The 23,366-nt window shown below is 39.1% G+C and overlaps 1 protein-coding gene and 1 non-coding gene across 2 annotated transcripts in view; both read left to right on the top strand.

Moving 5' to 3' along the window:
- The window catches only part of ND-42 (NADH dehydrogenase (ubiquinone) subunit ND-42), a 35,640-nt gene extending 13,108 nt beyond the window's left edge, over window positions 1-22,532 (top strand). Inside the window, exons 5-6 of the mRNA XM_067149653.2 lie at window positions 22,153-22,267; window positions 22,352-22,532. Coding sequence (XP_067005754.1) covers window positions 22,153-22,267; window positions 22,352-22,447 — 211 coding nt within the window. The 3' untranslated portion in view covers window positions 22,448-22,532. The remainder of the gene's footprint in view (window positions 1-22,152; window positions 22,268-22,351) is intronic.
- Window positions 21,724-21,797, top strand: TRNAL-CAA (transfer RNA leucine (anticodon CAA)). The gene has a single exon. It is a non-coding gene; the product is annotated as a tRNA-Leu (tRNA).
- Window positions 22,533-23,366: the final 834 nt, after the last annotated feature.

Below are 23,366 nucleotides of genomic sequence, written 5' to 3'. Positions count from 1 at the left end.
ATTTGAGATCAGGAGTATAGGCTCAAATGTACTCAGTGTAATTTTTCATACGTTGGACAGACTGGTAGAAGTTTTATGACAAGATACATGGAACATGTTAACGCAGAAAAACATAGGAAATAGTCAGCGATGAGTTTGCATATGAGGGAGACTGGTCACAGATTTGAATCCATCGAGAAAGACCTAGCGATAATTAAAAACATAGAAAAGGGAGAATGTTGAACGAATTAGAAAGTTTATATATCTATTTAGATCAGACGTACAATAAGCAACAGAATCTTAATGAAACCACAGACAGTAAAAGTATGTTACATGAATTACTGCCGAAATTATTAGTCAGTTAGTTCGAATAAATTTAGGGTACCTAATATATTTAATTCTTCATACTCTAATACTCCTCCCATACCTACAGATATTAAGCCTACTTCCAGCAATACGGTTGAATCCACCCCTTTGTCAGCCTCGTCACAATTGACTCCACCCATCCTCTCCTCCCTTCCGCACTCCGCTGTTCCTTCCTCTCCAAGTTCACTACTGCCCCTGCAGCACAGTTACAACACCAGACTCGGAGCCAACAGAAGGGCAGCAACCAACACAACAGTAGATAACGAGCAACACCTTTCAACTAACATGTAAATCCTCATCTGTTTCAATTTATGTAATCCGAATTCTCTCCTTACATTCAACTTCTTATTTCATCTTTCCCTTCTCTTACTGAAAACATTATTACAGTATCTACTGACATTTCCTGGCAAGGTTTCAGCCAATAGTATTAACTACCGGTGCTAAAGGCCACTTAAAATTTTTCAACTGATGCTTCTGTCTCACTTCTTGCTGATGAATTTCATCAGCGGCCTTGGACATATTGTACTTATGACAATCATGTTTAGTGTTCACACCCTCATGTCGTTGGCTTTATATTATTACCGCTTTGGTTTTCCACTAACATTTTAAAACTGTTATAATTGGAATTTTAATGGAAGACGTTTTAGTCTCCGACAATATTATAGTTTAATCATTGACAGTGTTTCCATGAGCATCTTTATATATTGTATCATTTTTCACATTTTTATGTCCCAAATTTTAATAACTGGCTAAACTTTAAGCTTCCAGTTTTAATATTAGTTGTACTCTTGATTGTTTTTAGGCTGAAGATGCCCTTAATTCCGGGCAAAACATGCCCATTTAACTGTTGAGTCAATTTATGTAATAACTATAAGTGAAAATTAAAGTATTGAATAGGTGGATTAAATTAAAACACCTTTATTGTTGATGAACTAGGTCTGACTAGTATCAAAACCACTTGTCTGGATTGGTTAGGTCTGGCTAGTAACAAAACCATTGGTCTGTACTGGTTAGGTCTGGCTAGTAACAAAACCATTGGTATGGATTGGTTAGCTCTGGCTAGTATCAAAACCACTTGTCTGGATTGATTATGTCTGGCTAGTCACAAAACCATTGCTGTGGATTGGTTAGGTCTGGCTAGTAACAAAATCATTCGACTGGATTGGTTAGGTCTGGCTGTGGACAAAACAATTGGTCGGGATTGGTTAGCTCTGGCTAGTAACAGAACCATTGGTCTGTACTGGTTAGGTCTGGCTAGTAACAAAACCATTGGTCTGGATTGGTTAGGTCTGGCTAGTAACCAAACCATTGGTCTGTACTGGTTAGGTCTGGCTAGTAACAAAACCATTGGTCTGGATTGGTTGGGTCTGGCTAGTAACAAAACCATTGGTCTGTACTGGTTAGGTCTGGCTAGTAACAAAACCATTGGTCTGTACTGGTTAGGTCTGGCTAGTAACAAAACCATTGGTCTGTACTGGTTAGGTCTGGCTAGTAACAAAACCATTGGTCTGTACTGGTTAGGTCTGGCTAGTAACAAAACCATTGGTCTGTACTGGTTAGGTCTGGCTAGTAACAAAACCATTGGTCTGTACTGGTTAGGTCTGGCTAGTAACAAAACCAATGGTCTGTACTGGTTAGGTCTGGCTAGTAACAAAACCATTGGTCTGTACTGGTTAGGTCTGGCTAGTAACAAAACCATTGGTCTGGATTGGTTAGGTCTGGCTAGTAACAAAACCATTGGTCTGTACTGGTTAGGTCTGGCTAGTAACAAAACCATTGGTCTGTACTGGTTAGGTCTGGCTAGTAACAAAACCATTCGTCGGGATTGGTTAGGTCTGACTAGTAACAAAACCATTGGTCTGGATTGGTTAGGTCTGGCTAGTAACAAAACCATTGGTCTGTACTGGTTAGGTCTGACTAGTAACAAAACCATTGGTCTGTACTGGTTATGTGTGGCTAGTAACGAAACCATTGGTCTGGATTGCTTAGGTCTGACTAGTAACAACCATTGGTCTGTACTGGTTAGGTCTGACTAGTAACAACCATTGGTCTGTACTGGTTAGGTCTGAGTACTAACAAAACCATTGGTCTGGATTGGTTAGGTTTGGCTAGTAACAAAACCATTGGTCTGTACTGGTTAGGTCTGGCTAGTAACAAAACCACTGGTCTGTACTGGTTAGGTCTGGCTAGTAACAAAACCATTGGTCTGGATTGGTTGGGTCTGGCTAGTAACAAAACCATTGGTCTGTACTGGTTAGGTCTGGCTAGTAACAAAACCATTGGTCTGTACTGGTTATGTCTGACTAGTAACAAAACTATTGGTCTGTACTGGTTAGGTCTGGCTAGTAACAAAACCATTGGTCTGGTTTGGTTAGTTCTGGCTAGTAACAAAACCACTTGTCTGGATTGGTTAGGTCTGGCTAGTAGCAAAACCATTGGTCTGGTTTGGTTAGGTCTGGCTAGTAACAAAACCACTTGTCTAGATTGGTTAGGTCTGACTAGTAACAAAACCATTGGTCTGGATTGGTTAGGTCTGCTTGTAACAAATCCACTTGTCTGGATTGGTTAGGTCTGGCTAGTAACAAATCCACTTGTCTGGATTGGTTAGGTCTGGCTAGTAACAAAACCATTGGTGTGGATTGGTTAGGTCTGGCTATAGACAAAACCATAGGTGTGGATTGGTTAGGTCTGGCTAGTAACAAAACCATTGGTGTGGATTGGTTAGGTCTGGCTATAGACAAAACCATAGGTGTGGATTGGTTAGGTCTGGCTATAGACAAAACCACTTGTCTGGATCATTTAGGTCTGGCTAGTAACAAAAGCACTTGTCTGGATTGGTTAGGTCTGACTAGTAACAAGACCACTGCTCTGGATTGGTTAGGTCTGCTTGTAACAAAACCACTTGTCTGGATTGGTTAGGTCTGACTGATAACAAAACCATTGGTCTGGATTTTTTGGGTCTGGCTAGTAACACCACCATTGGTGTGGATTGGTTAGGTCTGGCTATAGACAAAACCACTTGTCTGGATTGGTTAGGTATGGTTAGTAACAAAACCATTGGTCTGGATTGGTTGGGTCTGGCTAGTAAAAAAGCCATTGGTCTGGATTGGTTAGGTCTGGCTAGTAACAAAACCACTTGTCTGGATTGGTTATGTCTGGCTAGTAACAAAACCATTGGTCTGTACTGGTTAGGTCTTGCTGTAGACAAAACCGCTTGTCTGGATTAGTTAGGTCTGGCTAGTAACAAAACCACTTGTCTGGATTGGTTAAGTCTAGGTAGTAACAAAACCATTGGTCTGGATTGGTTAGGTCTGACTAGTAGCAAAACCATTGGTGTGGATTGGTTAGGTCTGACTAGTAGCAAAACCACTTGTCTGGATTGGTTAGGTCTTGCTAGTAACAAAACCACTTGTCTGGATTGGTTAGGTCTGACTAGTAACAAAACCATTAGTCTGTACTGGTTAGGTGTGACTAGTAACAAAACCATTGGTCTGGATTGGTTAGGTCTGGCTAGTAAGAAAACCATTGGTGTGGATTGGTTATGTCTGGCTAGTAACAAAACCACTTGTCTGGATTGGTTAGGTCTTGCTAGTAACAAAAGCATTAGTCTGTACTGGTTAGGTGTGACTAGTAACAAAACCATTGGTCTGGATTGGTTAGGTCTGGCTAGTAAGAAAACCATTGGTGTGGATTGGTTAGGTCTGACTAGTAGCAAAACCACTGGTCTGGATTGGTTAGGTCTGACTAGTAGCAAAACCATTGGTGTGGATTGGTTAGGTCTGACTAGTAACAAAACCACTTGTCTGTACTGGTTAAGTCTAGGTAGTAACAAAACCATTGGTCTGGATTGGTTTGGTCTGGCTAGTAACAAAACCATTGGTCTGGATTGGTTAGGTCTGGCTAGTAGCAAAACCACTTGTCTGGATTGGTTAGGTCTGGCTAGTAACAAAACCACTTGTCTGGATTGGTTTGGTCTGGCTAGTAACAAAACCATTGGTGTGTACTTGTTAGGTCTGGCTAGTAACAAAACCACTTGTCTGGATTGGTTAGGTCTGACTAGTAACACAACCATTGGTCTGTACTTGTTAGGTCTGGCTAGTAACAAAACCACTTGTCTGGATTGGTTTGGTCTGGCTAGTAACAAAACCATTGGTCTGGATTGGTTAGGTCTGGCTAGTAACAAAACCATTCGTCTGGATTGGTTAGGTCTGGCTTGTAACAAAATCATTGGTCTGGATTGGTTAGGTCTGACTAGTAACAAAACCTTTGGTCTGGATTGGTTAGGTCTGACTAGTAACAAAACCACTTGTCTGGATTGGTTAGGTCTGACTAGTAAGAAAACCATTGGTCTTGATTTTTAGGTCTGCCTAGTAACAAAACCATTGGTCTGGATTGGTTAGGTCTGACTAGTAACAAAACCATTGGTCTGGATTGGTTAGGTCTGGCTAGTAACAAAACCATTGGTCTGGATTGGTTAGGTCTGACTAGTAACAAAACCACTTGTCTGGATTTTTAGGTCTGCTTGTAACAAAACCACTTGTCTGGATTGGTTAGGTCTGACTAGTAACAAAACCACTTGTCTGGATTGGTTAGGTCTGACTAGTAAGAAAACCATTGGTCTGGATTGGTTAGGTCTGGCTAGTAAGAAAACCATTGGCCTGATTTTGAGGTCTGGCTAGTAACAAAACCATTGGTCTGGATTAGTTAGGTCTGACTAGTAACAAAACCACTTGTCTGGATTTTTAGGTCTGCTTGTAACAAAACCACTTGTCTGGATTGGTTAGGTCTGACTAGTAAGAAAACCATTGGTCTTGATTGGTTAGGTCTGACTAGTAAGAAAACCATTGGTCTTGATTGGTTAGGTCTGGCTAGTAAGAAAACCATTGGCCTGATTTTGAGGTCTGGCTAGTAACAAAACCATTGGTCTGGATTAGTTAGGTCTGACTAGTAACAAAACCACTTGTCTGGAATTTTAGGTCTGCTTGTAACAAAACCACTTGTCCGGATTGGTTAGGTCTGACTAGTAACAAAACCACTTGTCTGGATTTTTAGGTCTGCTTGTAACAAAACCACTTGTCTGGATTGGTTAGGTCTGACTAGTAACAAAACCACTTGTCTGGATTGGTTAGGTCTGACTAGTAACAAAACCACTTGTCTGGATTGGTTAGGTCTGGCTAGTAACAAAACCATTGGTCTCTTGTCCCTAGCATGCTTAATGTTATGCACAAATCTGTAACAATAAGCTATTACTCGTTGCAATCTTATTAATGATGAGAATTTCTCAATAATAGTTCCAGCTTATGTCCTTACTAATAGTGTGGATGATTGTCGCTGCTCTGCTATGGCGAGCAAATCCTCTTCAACATTGTTGTTTTGTGGCCAATTTAATTCAGAAGTGGACAACCAGGCGGTTCCTGACCACCAAATGGGAGTTTTGCAGATCTGCTGGAAAAATCGCAAAAGAAGACATCGTGCTGGGTAAAGCCAATACTAGCTAAAAGGAAGCCAAGGAAGCCATCGTCTGCACAATCTGCACCCAAGTGCTGAATGGTCGAGTTGCTTGGGTAGCGTGGTCATGATCAATCTGTGATATCTTATGCATTTGTTTGTCTGATGTCTTATCACATTTCCTGAAGACAAGCCAATAACAATCCAGGTCCTGCGTGGGACTGTTGAAGACATGATGAGCTCTGTAAGATGATGTTTAGATGGCAACAATATTCGATGTTTGGATGAAAACAAAATCAATGCATTCTTCATTCTCCCTCCGACTCTTAGAATATTGCTGTGTAGGAAGGGACATAAGCTCCTTATCTGGCTCTTCTTAGAGACTACGCCTCCGTGTTTTCAGCTCTCCGATCTCTTCTGAGAAGGTTGCATTTTGTGCAATACGAATGCAGACTTCTAATGAATGTTCTAATTCTTCAACATTTAAAGGTCGAACTCTCTTGTCCCTAGCATGCTTAATGTTATGCACAAATCTGTAACAATAAGCTATTACTCGTTGCAATCTTATTAATGATGAGAATTTCTCAATAATAGTTCCAGCTTATGTCCTTACTAATAGTGTGGATGATTGTCGCTGCTCTGCTATGGCGAGCAAATCCTCCTCAACATTGTTGTTTTGTGGACAACCAGGCGGGTCCTGAGTTTTGCAGATCTGCTGGTCTGATGCCTCGAGAAATCAAGTCAGCTGGATTATCTTGTGATTGTACACGATGCCAGTCACTAGTGTTTGTTGACTGTTGAATGCAAGCTACCCTATTTGCTACAAAGATCTTCCACCATGATGCTGGTGATGCTAACCATGACACTACAATAATACAGTCTGTATCGTATGGCATGAGGATACATTGTTACAATTTGATTATTTACAAATATCTGCATTGATGCTAAAGCTGAATGTCCAGTTTTGTTAGCCAACTCACAGCTTCATCAGTGGCCTCGTGGATATCCTTTATTGTCCCGCTGAATCTTCGGAGTGGACACTCTGTGACGATACGTTGAACGGTCTGAGGCACGTCAGAGCAGTCGCAATAAGGATCGCTGGTAATTTTCCACTTGTTTTTCCAGAAGTTGCATCTGCCATGTTGAGTTCTGATCCGATTAAGTGATGACCAGATTTTTCTGGGTAAGTGGAAACCAGGAGGTTGCATTAACTGGATCTGAAATTAGACCTAATCTGTCAGGGTTTGAAGCTGCCCACCCATCGCGCCAGGCAGTGTTAGTATGAAATTCATCTTGGGCTAGCCTCTTTCCTGATAACCAAGAAGTGTTTCTGGATTTCAGCCTGAGATCTTCACGTAGGCAGTCTTGATGCATTGGTAGAAGAGGATTGTCACAGCATTTAAGCCATTCTTTCTTCAGTGCCATTTGTCTTCGGAGATGAGGAGGTGGAATATTTGAAAGAATTGGTAACCAATCCAAAGGTGTGGATTGGATGGTTCCTGATATAGTCCTCATTGTATCGTTTAACTGAGTGTCTATCTTCTTTGTATGGGCACTGTTGAGCCATACTGGGCAGCAGTATTCGGCTACTGGGTATACTATCGCAAGTGCTGTAGTTCGGAGGATGGATGCAGATGGCCCCCAGCTTGTTCCTGTGAGTTTGTGCAGGATGTTATTGCGGGTTTTGATCTTGGCAGATGTTTTGCGAACATGTTCGCTGTAAGTCAAAAAAGGAAGATAGGAAAACTTAAAAGGGTTCACCTTTTCAATACAAAAATGTTATAGTTAATTTATAACATATATTTGCACTTGGAACTAGTTTCGACGCTGTTTGGCGTCATCAACAGCCAAAATGTGGGAAATAGGCCAGCATGTAGGCCTTTATATTACACAAGGCGTTACATTAAACAATACACATCTTACAAGGAGATAAAAACAGGGACGAATATAGAAACAAATGAATTGTTGAGAAAGCAAAAGTTATACATATTAAAAATAACCTTAACCACACATCTTGCAGTGCGAAAATATTCGTCTTGAATGATTCCTGAATACAAAACACACACGCACACATTTCTGAAGAGCCAGCAGGCAGGAAAAAGTAAAGTGAAACCTTAAGAGTTCTTCTGAGAAGAGTTCATCATTTTTTCTATGTTCCGACTAACTAATGAAGTCTCCCTCGAGTTCCTGATAAACATACACAACAGGAAATTCTCCTTCACTATTAACAATAGCTATAAAGACCAACGGTAAATTTCATTTTAAATATTGTGCAGAGACGTGAAAGCATGATCTTGAACATGATATAACTTCTTCATTTAACCCAATTTTTTACACAAGGTGTTACATTAAACAATACACATCTTACAAGGAGATAAAAACAGGGACGAATGTAGAAACAAATGCATCATTGAGAAAGCAAAAGTTATACATATTAAAAATAAGCTTAACCACACATCTTGCAGTGCGAAAATATTAGCCTTGAATGAGTGTTTCAGTTTGTCAAGTTATTAAACGTATTAAATAGTCTGTGAGATGGATGATGATGATTTAGTTTACATTCTGGAGAGTCCCTACCTGACGAGGCGTCGGAGGAAAAATCGCAAAAGAAGACATCGTGCTGGGTAAAGCCAATACTAGCTAAAAGGAAGCCAAGGAAGCCATCATCTGCACAATGATTTGGACAAAGACCCCCAGAAGTTCTTTGCTTATTATTGGATCCGTCCAGAAACGTTTCACTATATTTTGAATGAAATAGAGCCCAAAATAGCCAAAACGTCAAACTTCAGGGAGACAATAACACCTCAGGAACATTTAACTGTGACTCTAAGGTAAGTGATATGAATAGTTATTAAAAAGTGTTGATATTGATTTTTTTATTTTATATTTATTTTTGCTTTTTATTTTCTATTTTAATTTATATTTATTAAAGAATCAAAAAACGAATTAGTATGCAATGTAATTTATCAGTGTAACATACAAAAACAAGAGAAAAGCACACAATCTATAAGAGAAAAGTAAAAAGGGTTAAAGAGAAATATGAAACTTTTAAATCTAATTTGAAGAGTCTGTTGTTTTCAATCATACTCTCTTTTTAGTTGGTTGTACCTCCTCAACACATATCGTTTTAAACACTTTAACACGAAGTCTGTTATGATGCACCGGGAAAGTTGCCAAATAATTGTCGTAAGCCCACATCTACGGAGCCGGATCCCGCTTGGAGAGTGTCGTTGGTTCAATGGTCCAGGACGACGGGGATGGTGTGTGCGTATTGAGGTTGAGCCCGATTTCGTCGATAAAGAAGGTGAACAACGAGCTGTGACAGTATTACATCAACAGTCGCAATTGGAAACCAGTGGTGCTTCACTAGGCAAAAATAGAAGTGTTACCACTGCTTATGTGATCAGAGACAAATTTGTAGCATACTTTTATGAACATGAACCGAATAGTTGAAAATGTTTAGGTACTGTTACTACTTAAATTTGCTTTTTTCATTTCTTTTTCATTTCATTTTATATTACAACAGAAACTGCATATGTTCCCGTATTGAAATTATAAAAATAATATAAATAATGGTCAAGTTATTTGTTTTATGTACCGCTAACTACATTTTTATGGTTTTTGGAGACAACGATGTAAAGGAATTTGTCCTGCACGAGTTCTTTTATGTGCCAGTAAATCTACCAACACGAGGCTGACATATTTGAGCACCTTGAAATCAGTGGCGGTTCGTGCATTAAGGGTTTTCGGGCGCCACTCCGCAGCCTTTTCAAAAACATTTAATGTTATTTCACTCTGTAAATGATTACACTTTAAAATGTACCTAGGCTTTTTTCCCCACGTCTTATATTAAGTGTTGTTAGAGGTTCATTCCAAAACACTTTACAAAACAATGAATTCCATTATACTGACTATTTAATCAATTCACTTCTATAAAGAAGCTAAAATAAAGATTCAAAACATAACCGTAACGTGACGGCACTATTTGTAAGGTGGTCAGATTGTTAAATACGTGGGGAGTGCACTGTTTATTTGTTTTCAAGAATGTTGTTATATCAGTTGTGATTGTGATCAGTGAAACAGTGCAGTGCTATAATAGTTGGAATTGCATTAGCTGTTAGCTTGTTCATTACTGTGTCTTCATAAATGCCATTGTAATGTACGTAATTAATTAATGAATTAATGTAGTAAAAGCAGATTTATATTCAGACGGTGTCATCAGATTATTGTTATTATTCATATAAAAGTATCGTGGTGTTGGTCAGTGAAAACTGGACCGACTGGGGAGGGGAAAGAGGTGGCAACACAGCCCTGCCAGAGTAAAATGTCACGAATCGCCACTGCTTGAAATACCACAGGAATGAGTCAGGATCGAACCTGTCAAGTTGGACTCAGAAGGCCAGTGCTCTACAGTCTGAGCTACTCAGTCCAGCATATTATATAAATTAAATAAATAAAATGAATAAATTATTTAATTAGAGTACTTACCATTATCAACACCCACTTCCTCTGCAACCTTCGACCATAGTTTGCGTTGTATATCTCGAGAATGATAGCGTTTATCTTTCATATTCCATAGTGGTGTATTTTCACAAACTGCACTTATCAACTTTTCACTATCTACATCCATGATGAATGTAGTAATGATAAAAATAATGTTGCATATGACGACGGCAGACAACCGGATGCTTGCAAGAACCGTGGAGTACAGGCGACTACACGCGGCAAATCCCATTTGATTGGGATCCATCGCTTGTCGCCTGTTATCGCCTGTGATCGCGTGAATCGGCCGCTCAAGATCGCTTGCAGTGGGCGCGGTTCCATTACATTCTTCGCTTTGGGATCAGTCGCGCTATTACGCACGTAGTCGCCTGATCTCGTAATCGCGCGTAGTCGCTTCCAGTGGACAAGCAGCCTTAGGATTGAGGCGGAGACCAGCGCACTTGTGCCTTTTCTCAAAATCGAATTGAATAGTGAACCGATCACTGCTCTATTAGACTCTGGGAGTGTTTGTTCTATTATTTCGGCTGACTGATATTCTAAATTAAAGTCTGTTTGTAAAGTTTCTAATTATTGTTTGTCTTCGGTTCAATGCATTTTGGCTAATTCCTCTCGCTTAGAAATTGTAGGTTTCATAGTCGCCAAAATTCGGATTTCTAAATTCACTTGGAAAATAAAGTTGTTTGTGGCCAAACACTTGTCTTGCCCCGTTATATTGGGAGCGGATTTCATGTTTCATACCGGTCTAGTGCTCGACACTCAGAGCAAGTTGTGCACTTTCAAATTTGCCAATAATTGTAAAATTCCTTTGCTTATTTGTAATTCTGTGTATTGTTCATCTGTTTCGCCTACCCAGGATGAGATGATGATAGACCGTAGACATCTGAGGAGCAGGCTGAGAGTATTAGTAAATTGTGTCAGTCGTTTCCGGATGTATTTTCCAATACTCTTGGTGTTACTGACCTCATTGAATACAAGATTGAGGTTACTGATTCGATCCCGGTTAGATTTCCACCTTATAGGCTATCTCCTCCTAAAATGAAGGCTCTCAAGGAGGTCATCGATCAGATGTTAAAGGACGGGAATATGCGACCCTCCAAGTCGGCTTATTCATCGCCCATTTTCCTGGTGCCGAAACCCCAAGGTGGCTTCAGGCCTGTCATTGATTATAGGGCTTTAAATCGGAAGGTGGTGCTACAATCTGTGCCTCTTCCCGACCTTCACTCTCGTTTTTCATGGTTTCGGAAAGCTAAGTTCTTCACCATCCTAGACTTTAATCAGGCGTACAATCAGATCCCTCTAGCTGAAGAATCGAAACATCTAACACCTTTTGCCACTGATTGGAACTTGTATGAGTTCAACCGGGTGCCTTTCGGGCTCCACACGGGGGCAGCTGTGCTCACGAGACTGCTAGATAGGGTCTTCTCCGACATCAAATTTGAATACTTGTGTCATTACCTTGATGATGTCGTATTTTCTGAGACCTTTGAAAAACACCTTGATCATCTAAGAGAGGTTCTCAATCGCCTTCATAAGGCCGGGTTGACTGTGAAGTTATATAAGGTAGCTTTTGCTAAACCTTCCATGTCATTCCTAGGGCATATTGTGTCACCCGATGGTGTTTCGATCGATCATTCAAGAACACAAGCCATCCGTGATTTCAAACCTCCTAAGGACATCAAAGGTATTGCCGGGTTTATCGTTATGGTGAATTTCTTCAGGAAATTTATTCCTAACTTCGCTAACAGAGCGGCGCCCTTGAACTTACTTCGTAGGAAAGGCGTCAAATTTGAGAGGGGGCCGTCTCACCAAGCTACTTTTGAAGACCTGAAATTAGCTCTGTGCAATGCCCCCAACCTCGCTATGCCTGATTTTTCCAAGAAATTCATCGTTCAAACCGACGTCTCTTCGTCGGCGGTGGCTGCTGTGCTACTTCAGGAAACTGAACTTGGAAGGCGTCTAGGACATTATCGGCCCAAGAGGCCAAATATTCCATCTATGAACTTAACAAGAGGTGAATTATAACTATTATAGCTACAATAAATGGTAGAACGAAATGGAAAGTAAAGAATCCAGTAAGAGTAGCATTATCAACAGTGCATCCACCCCAAACTCATTGGACTAAATCAATACCCAAATAGGGAACGGCTGGAGGGTTTGGCAGTTTTATTTGCACTAGAGAAGTTCCGCCTCTATCTGGAACACGTCAAGTTCGACCTGGAAACTGATAATCAAGCCTTAAGTTGGGTCTTAGGTAGGCCGCGTCGTACTAGTCGCATAGCCCGTTGGGCCATTAGGATTTTTGCATTCCAATTTGATGTAAGACATATTGGAGGATCTGAAAATGTCGTGGCGGATGGACTAAGCCTCATGTTCTCTCAGGAGGTGGGGAGACCACTGAAAAAGAAGACAGTTCTTCTTCGTCTAACACCCATACTTTCGGATATTAATGCCATTCTAACTAATGCCCCCATGTTGTTTAGATATATTGAAAAATATCAACGTGAAGATCCTGTGCTGGCCCCTATTATTGAAACCCTTTCTTCTGGGGAACATGTCGTCCCTTATGTACTGAGGAACGGGGTTTTAGTGTTGCCCGTCGAGGCATGATCAGAAGATGAAAGTAGTGGTTCCAGCCATGCTTGTACCTATGAGCAAGTACTATCATGAGACGCCATTAGGGGGGCATTTAGGCATCTTCAAAACTCGAGAAAATTTCCAAGAGATGTTTATTTGGACAGGTATGGATGGTGAAATTCGTGAATTGGTAAAAACTTGTCCACTAAGCTAGGTCTATTATGTTATCATCAAGTGTCATGCCCCATGGAACACCTCTACAGACTACGTCGGACCCTTCCCCCAATCAAAGGGAAACGCCAACAAATTCATTCTAGTGTGTGTAGATGGTTTCACAAGATTTTCCTGGCTATTTCCGACTAAGCTGGCAACCGCTCAGTCCACCATTTCTTGTTTAAATACCATATTTGCTTCGTTTGGTCCTTGCCAATATATAGTTTCTGATAATGCTAAAGCATTCACATCCAACTTATTCTGCAAATTCTGTTTTGACCTGTCTATATCACATGTAACTACATCGGCGTATTATCCTCAACCATCTCTGGCTGTGCGGATCAATCGTAATCTTAGATCTGCTCTAATTGCGTTTCATCATGAAGATCATTCCAGGTGGGATACATCCCTGCATTGGCTGGCCTTTGCTTTGAACTCAGCAGTTCATGAGTCCCACAAGTTCACTCCAGCTTCTCTGATGTTTAAATTTGTGCCTGACACGCCGCTCTCTAACCTTTGGTCACTCAATGATATTTTACCAGAGACAATAGATCCCGATAATAATGGCAAAAGGCTAAGCACAACCTGAAGGTTTCTCATGAAAAGGTTAGGGAAAGATATGATCGTGGACGGAGGCCCACCAATTTAAAAGTCTGAGATCAAGTCATGGTTAGAAACTTTGTTCCCACGGCAAGCTTGCCCCCAGATTTCACCGGCCGTGCATTATATTGGATTTTCTGACACGTTACATTATTAGCAATCCAGCCACAGAGAGGATCTTTAGAGTGCACCTCTCGCAAGTTAAACCTGTATAATTAGTTTATGTTCATAGCCGCTAAAATTTAGCTGGAGTTTGAAGGTTATCTTTTTTATAGAGGCCTTCTGCCCCAAATTATTTTATTTAGTTATAAATATAATCTGTATGTTCGATCTTCCCCTCTGGTCTTCCTGCTGTCAATTCCTTAGTGGCCATTACCAAGCCCCCGACTCCTGCATCTCCGCACTATTGGCACTAAAGCACTTTCCACGCCGCCCGCCCCTCAGCATCACCAATAAAGGTTGTACCCTCTAATCTCAAGTCTCCTACAACACTTTTCTGTCGCTGAGATCTTACTGTTTCAATGCCCCTCAGCCGTTCGCCGCTGTACTGCAACAGAAGTGGGGTACAGGTCCACTCCACTCCCGTGAAGAATATCGCCTGGCAAAGGCTGAAGTGCGGTGCCCCTACCACCAACTCATCTGGAGACTGCCCATATACTTCTAATATGCGGCGACCATCACCACGACTACCCCTCTCATAGTAGCGGGATAGGTGTATCTGAGGGTACTTGAGGCGTTCGGGCGACCTCAACTGGGTATCAGCAGTGGCGGCAGGTCTTGCCATCAAGACTATCAACATGTATTTAATATTCTACAATAACAAGGACACTCTAAACCTGGATTTAAACAAGTTTCCACCCATCTACTTCAATTTTCTTCAACTGGAAATAATTTTTTTGTCAAAATTCTTCTGTGTCACCCCAAGGAAGGACATTTGGGAGGGAAGGTCTGTACCGGGATGTACACCTCAATGCCGCTCATTCAAATTCTGCACCTAAATGAACTCCTCTATTGGTAAAACAGTGAAACTGATACTACACCAACTTAGAAATTTAATCAGAAGATGTCACCACTAAAATATTATGTAATTTTGTTATCACTTTACAAAAGAAAATATTTATAAAATCCTCCTATCAATACAAGTCAAGTCATCTCTTAGATGAAGCAAAGTCTATACATGTTTCAGCCTAATCTCAAGGCCATCTTCAGTAGTAAAACAATGATTACATAATATACAAACAAATTAAAAATCGTAATGATGTGAAGTGACAGTGATCATGATTAGTGAGTTAAAAACACATTGAGGTGCAAAGTCCTCTCGTCTAATAGATCTTGCTGGCTGTTAAATAAAACATTATGCTGAGGAGTGTAGTGAGACCGTCAATACTACGAATAAAACGTGTAACATCTGTAATGAGAAAAAAGGAATATATGAGTGGATGAGGAACAAGTTAAAATGATGTACAAAAAGAAAACTCATATGACTTACTTGTAACTAAAAGTTGTCGTCTCGAATGGAGATGACCTTGTCGGTCTTAAGTTACATTGACAACTAAGCCTGTGTGTGGCTTACTGTCTATCTGTGTCGATGTGGTTGGGAGGGGTAATGGAGGGGGAGGGGCAGGGAGGGAGGGACGTTGTGATTCGCGGAAGGAGGGTGTTGATGGAAGGGCGGGTCTTGTTCTAAAATGTCGGTAGTGAAACTCTTTTTTATTAATGAACTGTTCGCAGATGAGCGGGACAAAGCTTTCCAATAAAATATTTTTCTTTTCGTTGATTTCATTTAAGTTATAGACGGGATTGTTATATTGGTCGATATCTATATATATATTCTCTAGTATATTAAGTAAGGGACCTTTCTGTTCGTAATGCAGGATCTTTAAATCTTGATCAATTGTTGTGTATTTATGATTTTTCTCTCTACAGTGTTCGCTCATGGCTGAGTAGCGATTATATTGTAGGGCATTAAGATGTTCGGAGTATCTTACATTGAAACTGCGGCCTGTTTGCCCAATATACGTTGAAAGACATGATTGGCATTTTAATTTGTATATTCCAGAGTTAGAAATTTTTTTGCTGTTGACAGTATAAGAATTAAAAAACATTTTTGTATTGGTGTGAACGGTCTTGAAAGCTACTTTTAACTTGTGCTTTTTAAAGATGATGAAATAGGATATATATTATTATTATTAAAGGTAAATGTGGTGAACTTCTCTTTATGGGAAGATTGTTTTTCTAAGGTGGTCTTGGGTTTATTTCTAAATTTATTGAGAATTTTATTCACGAAAGCTTTACTGAAACCATTACCTTCGGCTATTGCATAAATGGTGTTGATTTCCTTTCTAAAATTCTTACGGGATAAAGGAACATTAAGAGCTATGAAAATCATACTATTGTAAGCTGTCTTCTTCTGTGTCCCTGGGTGTAGAGAAGTTTGATGGATTGTGTTTATTGTGTGAGTGGGCTTCCTATAAATATTAAAAGAAATGGTTTTATTCTGATTGCGAGTAATAATTAAATCGAGATAATTAAGGGAATTGTTGTTCTCGGATTCTATCGTAAACTTTATGTGTGGATCCAGGTTAAGTAATTCAAGAACTGCGTTGCTGTCAGTAATGTGAGAATCCAGGATAATAAAAGTATCATCCACATACCGAGTCCAATGTTTGATCCCATTAATTTTACCTATAATGTGAGTGTATTCGAGGAAATCTACGTAAATATCAGCGAGGATTCCCGAGGCCGGTGACCCCATAGGAAGCCCCTTCTGTTGGTATATGATGTTAAAAGTAAAGAAGCCATTATTTAATGTAAACTTGAGAATCTGAATAAACTCTTCTATCTCCCCTATAGTCAATTGACTGAATTTGGAAAGATTGTTTTTTACTATTTCGATGGTTTTATTGACGGGTACATTCGCGTACATATTTACTACTATGTCAAAGGAGTGAAGGGAGTAATGTTTCGGTAACGTGAGATTTTTTATTCTATTGCAGAATTCCAGGGAATTTTTAACTGACGTGTTAGCTTGAAAGGAATAGTGTGTTTTAAGAAAAATGTGAATAAATTGGGATATATTATACGTCGGACTACTTCTGAAGTTAATAACGGGCCTTATGGGGACATCCGCCTTGTGAATCTTCGGTAACGCTTTCACCGTAGGTAACTTGGGATTCATGATGATCAGTTTTGGTTTTTCTACGTCATTAAACAAAAATAAAAAATTCTTAATTAAAGCTTTCAGCTCTCTTTGTATTCTATTGGTAGGATCTTTTTTTACTGCGTTAAAGTTATTGTTAGTAAAGAAGAATTGTGCTTTATTTACGTAGTCAGTTTTTCCCATAACAGTAGCATTACCTTTATCTGCTTTAGTTACTATTAAATCATTATCTTTAATTTTCTTTTTGAGATTGCGTATGTTGGTGACTTGTTCTTTATTGGGTTTGCCAGAACTGGTATGTTTCTGATCGAAAGATGAAAGTAACTTTCGCTTAACTTCATATCTAACCTCATTTTGAACGTCTGTAGGTAACCTATTAATCGCTAATTCAGATTCAGCCAACGTAATGATTAAATCGTCGTGGTTGAAGGACGTGTCCCAGTTATTTTTTGGTCCCTTATTTAATATCTTGAGGTCCTTAGGATCAAGGTCAACTTGACTGAGGTTCACTACCGGCGGGTGAAAAACGTTCGATTCCGCGTGATTCTGTGTGTTTGGGGTATTGTGGGAAGCTTTTATTAAGTTATTCCACTTCTTGTCAAGAGTGCTTTGTTTTTTTCGATAAAACCTTATCGAGTCTATTGGTGACGTGAGCCTGAAAAGAAGTCCATTCGAGAGGACATAATAAGGTCGAAACTTATAAATGAGTGTCGTAAAGATTATTGTTAAGAAGAGCTTTTTTCTTTTGAAGGAATTTAATTTCCTCTCTTATCCAAATTTTATCCGTTTTTCGTTGAGTCGCGCGGGTTTTAGCCATGTCACTAGGAGTTTTCTTAGTAAATTTTAAGAAATTAGGTGTGACGTCATTAGTTAAGCATTTTCTTAAAAAACATAAATCTTTACCTAATTTGGCAACCTTTATCTTCAAATTACAATATAGGTTTGCTTTCTTACTAGCCTGGATGACGTTACCATTGCAAGTTATGAATCTCATTCCGTATTGACGGTTATCACTTTACAAAAGAAAATGTTTATAAAATCCTCCTATCAATACAAGTCAAGTCATCTGTTAGATGAAGCAAAGTCTATACATGTTTCAGCCTAATCTCAAGGCCATCTTTTGTTATTATGTAGTTGCCTAACCTGAATGAATTTCTCCTTGTTTTGTTTGTCATTCATCAAGAAGTTTGGACATTTTTCCACAGATGACAGTACAAAAACCTGGTGCGAAGTGAAAGAACTTATAATTTGAAGAAGTTTGGTATTCATAAGTTTTTTTCACTGAGGTTCATTTATTTTTGGGTTGACAATATTTTCTTTTCCTTTCCACCAGTTTTGAATCTAGCCAATCCCTAATTTCTGTAATTAATTTTCTACCAATCACTGGCTTCTTGTTCGATCCTGAACTGTAACTTTGAATTGGACCAATTAAAGTGAGAGGGTGTGGCTGGTTTAATCTTGAATGGTTCGAACCTTCCCTGAGGGCTTATAAACTGCGGATTTTCACGTTTCTTGGCCAGTTGATCGACATCTTCTGAGCGGGTGTGTTAAGTAGGAGGCGGGTGGCCTTTTTGTCGGAAGCTAGAACTGCTACAAGGTATGGCCACATAATTAATCTTTCTTTCTTGCTAACTCCGCAGCTTAACCCGAGGGAAAGGTCCGATTAGAAATAGGAAAGGATTTCCACCTATCAATACTTGTTTATTGCACTTATTATGCTACAGGACCGGTTTTGACCCTTTACATAAGGTCATCCTCAGCTGAACCATGCATACATATCTAGTGTATGTGATGAAGCTATGATTAAGATAGTATTGTCAAAGGAATGCCATACGATAATAAACATTAGGTGATGGAAATGGGGCATGTCGTAACGTGAACTGGCATATATGTCACTATAACATTTTCGTCATCGACAATAGATCCACAAATGAAACTGATATATTAGATAAACTCAACACAATAGACTCCCATATAAAATTTACCATGGAAACCGAAAACAATCGCAATTTGAACTACTTGGACATAACGATAACTAGACATGAAGACCACCTTTCTTACAGAATATACAGAAAACCCACGCATACCTCAAATACAATTAAAGTAGATTCCATTCACCCCAACACACATAAAAGAGCAGCTTACTACAGCATGATACACAGAGCATTCAATATACCGTTAACAAAAGAAGATCTAAACAAAGAATTACAACTAATTCACGACATAGCTAAAAACATTGGATACAAGAAAGAAATGATCAACAAAATCATTCCCAAAATAAAATCCCAAAACCAAACTAACTAAAGCAGACTAATCCAAGAAAAAGTATGCACTATTCACCTTTAATAATGTACACATATACCCCATAACTAACATTAAAAAATAATAATAATAATAATAACATAAGAATAGCATTTAGAACTACACACAACAGAACACAACATCAGGACAATCAACAGCAACAACAAATACAACCACTCAGGGGTATACCGTATCAAATGTAATAATTGCAAGACAAGCTATATCGGACGTACCGGTAGAAACTTCCTAACCCGATATAACGAACACATAAATGCGGTAAAACACAATAATTTTTCCTCAATAGGACAACATGTCGCAGACTATAAACACAGTTTTACAAACATCGATAACGATATGCAAATCCTAAACATAAACCCCAAAGGCCCCCTGCTCAACATAACAGAAGAATTTTACATTACTCTAGATCAGTTCACCAATCCAAATTACAACATAAATGAAATCACAGAAAAAACTAACATCATCTTCAATACAGTTATCCCCGCCCTAAAAAATTCTTATCTTAAGATAATCGACAAACAGAACGCGACACGTAACAGAAAAACATCAAACGACACACCTAGCTCCACCCCTACCCCCACAACAACAACTCTCCCTACCCCTCCTTCCCTTCCCCTCACAGCAGCTAGTATGAGCCCAAGAAGAACACGAAGCAGTACACAACAAGCTCGCATATCAAACACAACTCAGCCACACCAACAAAAGTAAGTACATATTCAAATTAGCACACACAACCCTTAGACATTCCTCCAACATAAATATCACTCATAGTTCAATCTTATCTTCTACAGATAAATATATCATCACTGCACAGCTACAAATGGGAAAGGAGCCACTACTTTGAACCCAATGTCACTCAAATTTTATGGATGTCACAGGACAACATGATCTGATTTTAACATAAGGCAACACACACAGCAGAGCTGAACATATTTTAGCCTAATTTTAACCATACATCTGGCACCTTTTTAAAAGTGGAAAATGTTTTACTCTATGTACATACAAGAAGACAAAATGTTTTACTCATACAATTTTACAAGCAAACCATATCATTTAAACTCCAGGAACAGCAGCTGAGTGTACACTGTGTAAACAAGACTTGAACACGGGAGTTAGCCAACAAGCAAGATACGAACGTTCATGTGCATGAAGTGCTCCCATATATTGTATTCATCTTGTATATATATATATATGTTAGTTTTAAGGGATATATGTTTTATCAACTAACTTTAAGATCTTAAACATACTATTTTAGACATACAATGCATTGTTGTACATAGTGACATATATGCCAGTTCACGTTAAGACATGCCCCATTTGCGTCACCTAATGTTTATTATCGTATGGCATTCCTTTGACAATACTATCTTAATCATAGCTACCTCACATAGATATGTATGCATGGTTCAGCTGAGGATGACCTTATGTAAAGGGTCGAAACCGGTCCTGTAGCATAAGTGCAATAAACAAGTATTGATAGGTAGAAATCCTTTCCTATTTCTAATTGTGTAGTTCGGCAATATGGAAATGAAGATTATAGATTACGATACGGAAAGGTCCGAATCGTTAACTATGTAACCTACTTTTCTAAAAATGTAACTTTCTGCCGGCTAATGTAAAAACTTCATAAAATCTTGGACTGTAAATCAGGGATAGAGAGTAATGTACCCTCTCGAGCTCCCCTTCATCTTGGTTTGAGGTGACTACGTTTTGTAACTTTTCTTCTGTAAGGTGTTAAAGCAATTCCTATACGAGTTACCTCAGTAGTTTGGGAATAGCCCCTGTTTCATCAGCCCAGTGCCCTTTAGGTTTTAAGTGTTCATATCTAGGAGTGCAAGTATTCGCCTCCATTCCTTTTGTGCTCAGGCGATTTATTTAACCATTGTTCTTTTTCCATGAAGGCCCAGTAGGTTGGGTATTATATAGCCCTGTATAATCATTTTCCAATTGTAAGTTGATGTTGCCTTGAGTATGCTTGGAAAACTGAGAGCCTGTTAGCTCTTTTTCAAGGTTTTTGTAAGATTAATGAATGCCTCTTGAAGGCTAGATGTTGTAATTTTGGGAGCAAGTGCTCTTTGAATTAGGGGATTTCTGCCCTTGTATAAATTTGTGCTCTTTTGTAAATTTGAGCTAGGAGCTCAGGAAAAGTAAGGCGAGGGCTTGAAGCCCAGGATCTGTTAAAACCACTAATCTTGTCTTTCCTAGACTTGTTTTATGATTGCTACTTGTACCTGTAATATTGTCATTAAAAAAACTGTTACGTTTGAAGTTCTGAAAATATAACCTTCAGTTTAAGTTTTAAATTCAATCCTTAACATTGTAGTTAGACCCATTCACTCCGGCACCTTTTTCACCTCTGCGTTCCACGGAATTCAACATCTACTAAATGTATGTAACACGACCTAACAGGTTGAAGGTCTGTTTCGATTACAATGCGGTCGTGAAAATTCAAGATTCATTGCCTTGGCCCTCAACGGGCGACTTAAGCGCCCTCTACAGTGTGATAGCAGTAGTACCAGACCTGTAGCTTAGATCCTTTCCAACAGAACAAAGATGGCCTAGGCCACCATAGCTCAGTTGGTAGAGCAACCGACGCAAAATCGGTAGGTTGTGGGTTCGGATCCCACTGGTGTCCGGTTGGCCATTTTTGTTCTCTACTTAACATCTCTTCAACGCCTACCAAATGTACGCAACACGACCTAATAGGTTGAAAGTCTGTTTCGATTACAATGTGGTTATGAAAATTTAATATTTATAGACATATTTAATTAGATGTCGCTGGAGACTAGTGCTTCTATGGCCAATGGAATTCTAAGAATCCCTGCACTCCCTTGACAACACCTCACCAAGGCCAGGAATATTTCAGCAGTCTTAAAAGAAGCTAGCTGGATTCCCTTCTTGCTTTCTTCCATCAAATGGAATCAAATTGATGGATGAAAGTAACAAAATAGATGACACTAAATTCTGCTGTATTGTGCTTTTTATTTCAGATATGCAAGTGAGAAAAACATTCTGATGAATTACTTCAATGTTCCTCGGTTTGATGTCCCAGAACTAACAGTATCACCGAATGAAGCTTTTGTTTGGCACAAAGTCATGAACAATGTAAGTTGTTTCTGCTATTCTGTATTCACAAGGGTGCAGCGTTATGTGCATTCTGGAGTTTAACTGATGTTCTCTATTTTATAGGCTCCAGGAAATAAGTACACACTCGGCTACAATGCAGATATGGGTGATACTGGAATCCTGTTCAAGAGAAAGTTGGAATTTTGCGACACAAAGTAGAAGATTTACTCATGAAAGCTAGACATACTAACATTATATTCATATGTACTTTGCAAAATATCATAGTAAATATGTTATAAATGTTGCCATGTCATCCTTTAACAGAAACAGGGCAGGTAACAAACACAGGCACCTTGTGTCATCTTTCTAAATCCACATCACCTTCCCAAGTTTAGTCCTTGTCCTATCCTGATTCTTACCCTTCTAAATAAAACCGTTACAAGACAACTCATATGCTGTACACATCCTGCCGGATACTAAACCAAGTTTTATCCAGTTGGTCATCTGTTAATATCAAGTAACCTGCAAGTAATATCCAGGAATATGTTAGTAATATCATGCAAGCAATATCGAGTAATCTGCTAGTAGTATCCAGCATTATGTTAGTAATATCCAGCAATCATGCAAGCAATATACAGCAGTGTGTTAGTAATATCCAACAAGGTACTAGTAATATCCAGCCATGTGTTAGTAATATCCAGTAACGAGTTAGTAATATCCAGCATTCATGCTAGTAATATCCGGTAATTTGCTAATAATATCAAGTAATCTGCTAGTAATATCCAGCAGTTTGTTAGTAATATCCAACAATCTGCTAGTAATATCTAGTACTCTGCTAGTAAAATCCAACAAGGTATTAGTAATATCCAGCAATCATGTAAGAACTATCCAGCAGTGTGCTAGTAATATCCAGTAATCTGCTAGTAAAATCCAACAAGGTATTAGTAATATCCAGCAGTATGTTAGTACTATCCAGCAATCTGCTAGTAAAATCCAACAAGGTATTAGTAATATCCAACAGTGTGTTAGTAATATCCAGTAATCTGCTAGTAAAATCCAATAAGGTATGAGTAATATCCAGTAAACTGCTGGTAATATCCAACAAAGTATTAGTAATATCCAGCAGTGTGTTAATACT

Source organism: Anabrus simplex, chromosome 6, assembly GCF_040414725.1.
Source record: "Anabrus simplex isolate iqAnaSimp1 chromosome 6, ASM4041472v1, whole genome shotgun sequence".
In the NCBI taxonomy this organism is placed as follows: domain Eukaryota; kingdom Metazoa; phylum Arthropoda; class Insecta; order Orthoptera; family Tettigoniidae; genus Anabrus; species Anabrus simplex.
This window is presented reverse-complemented; position numbering and strand designations above follow the sequence as displayed.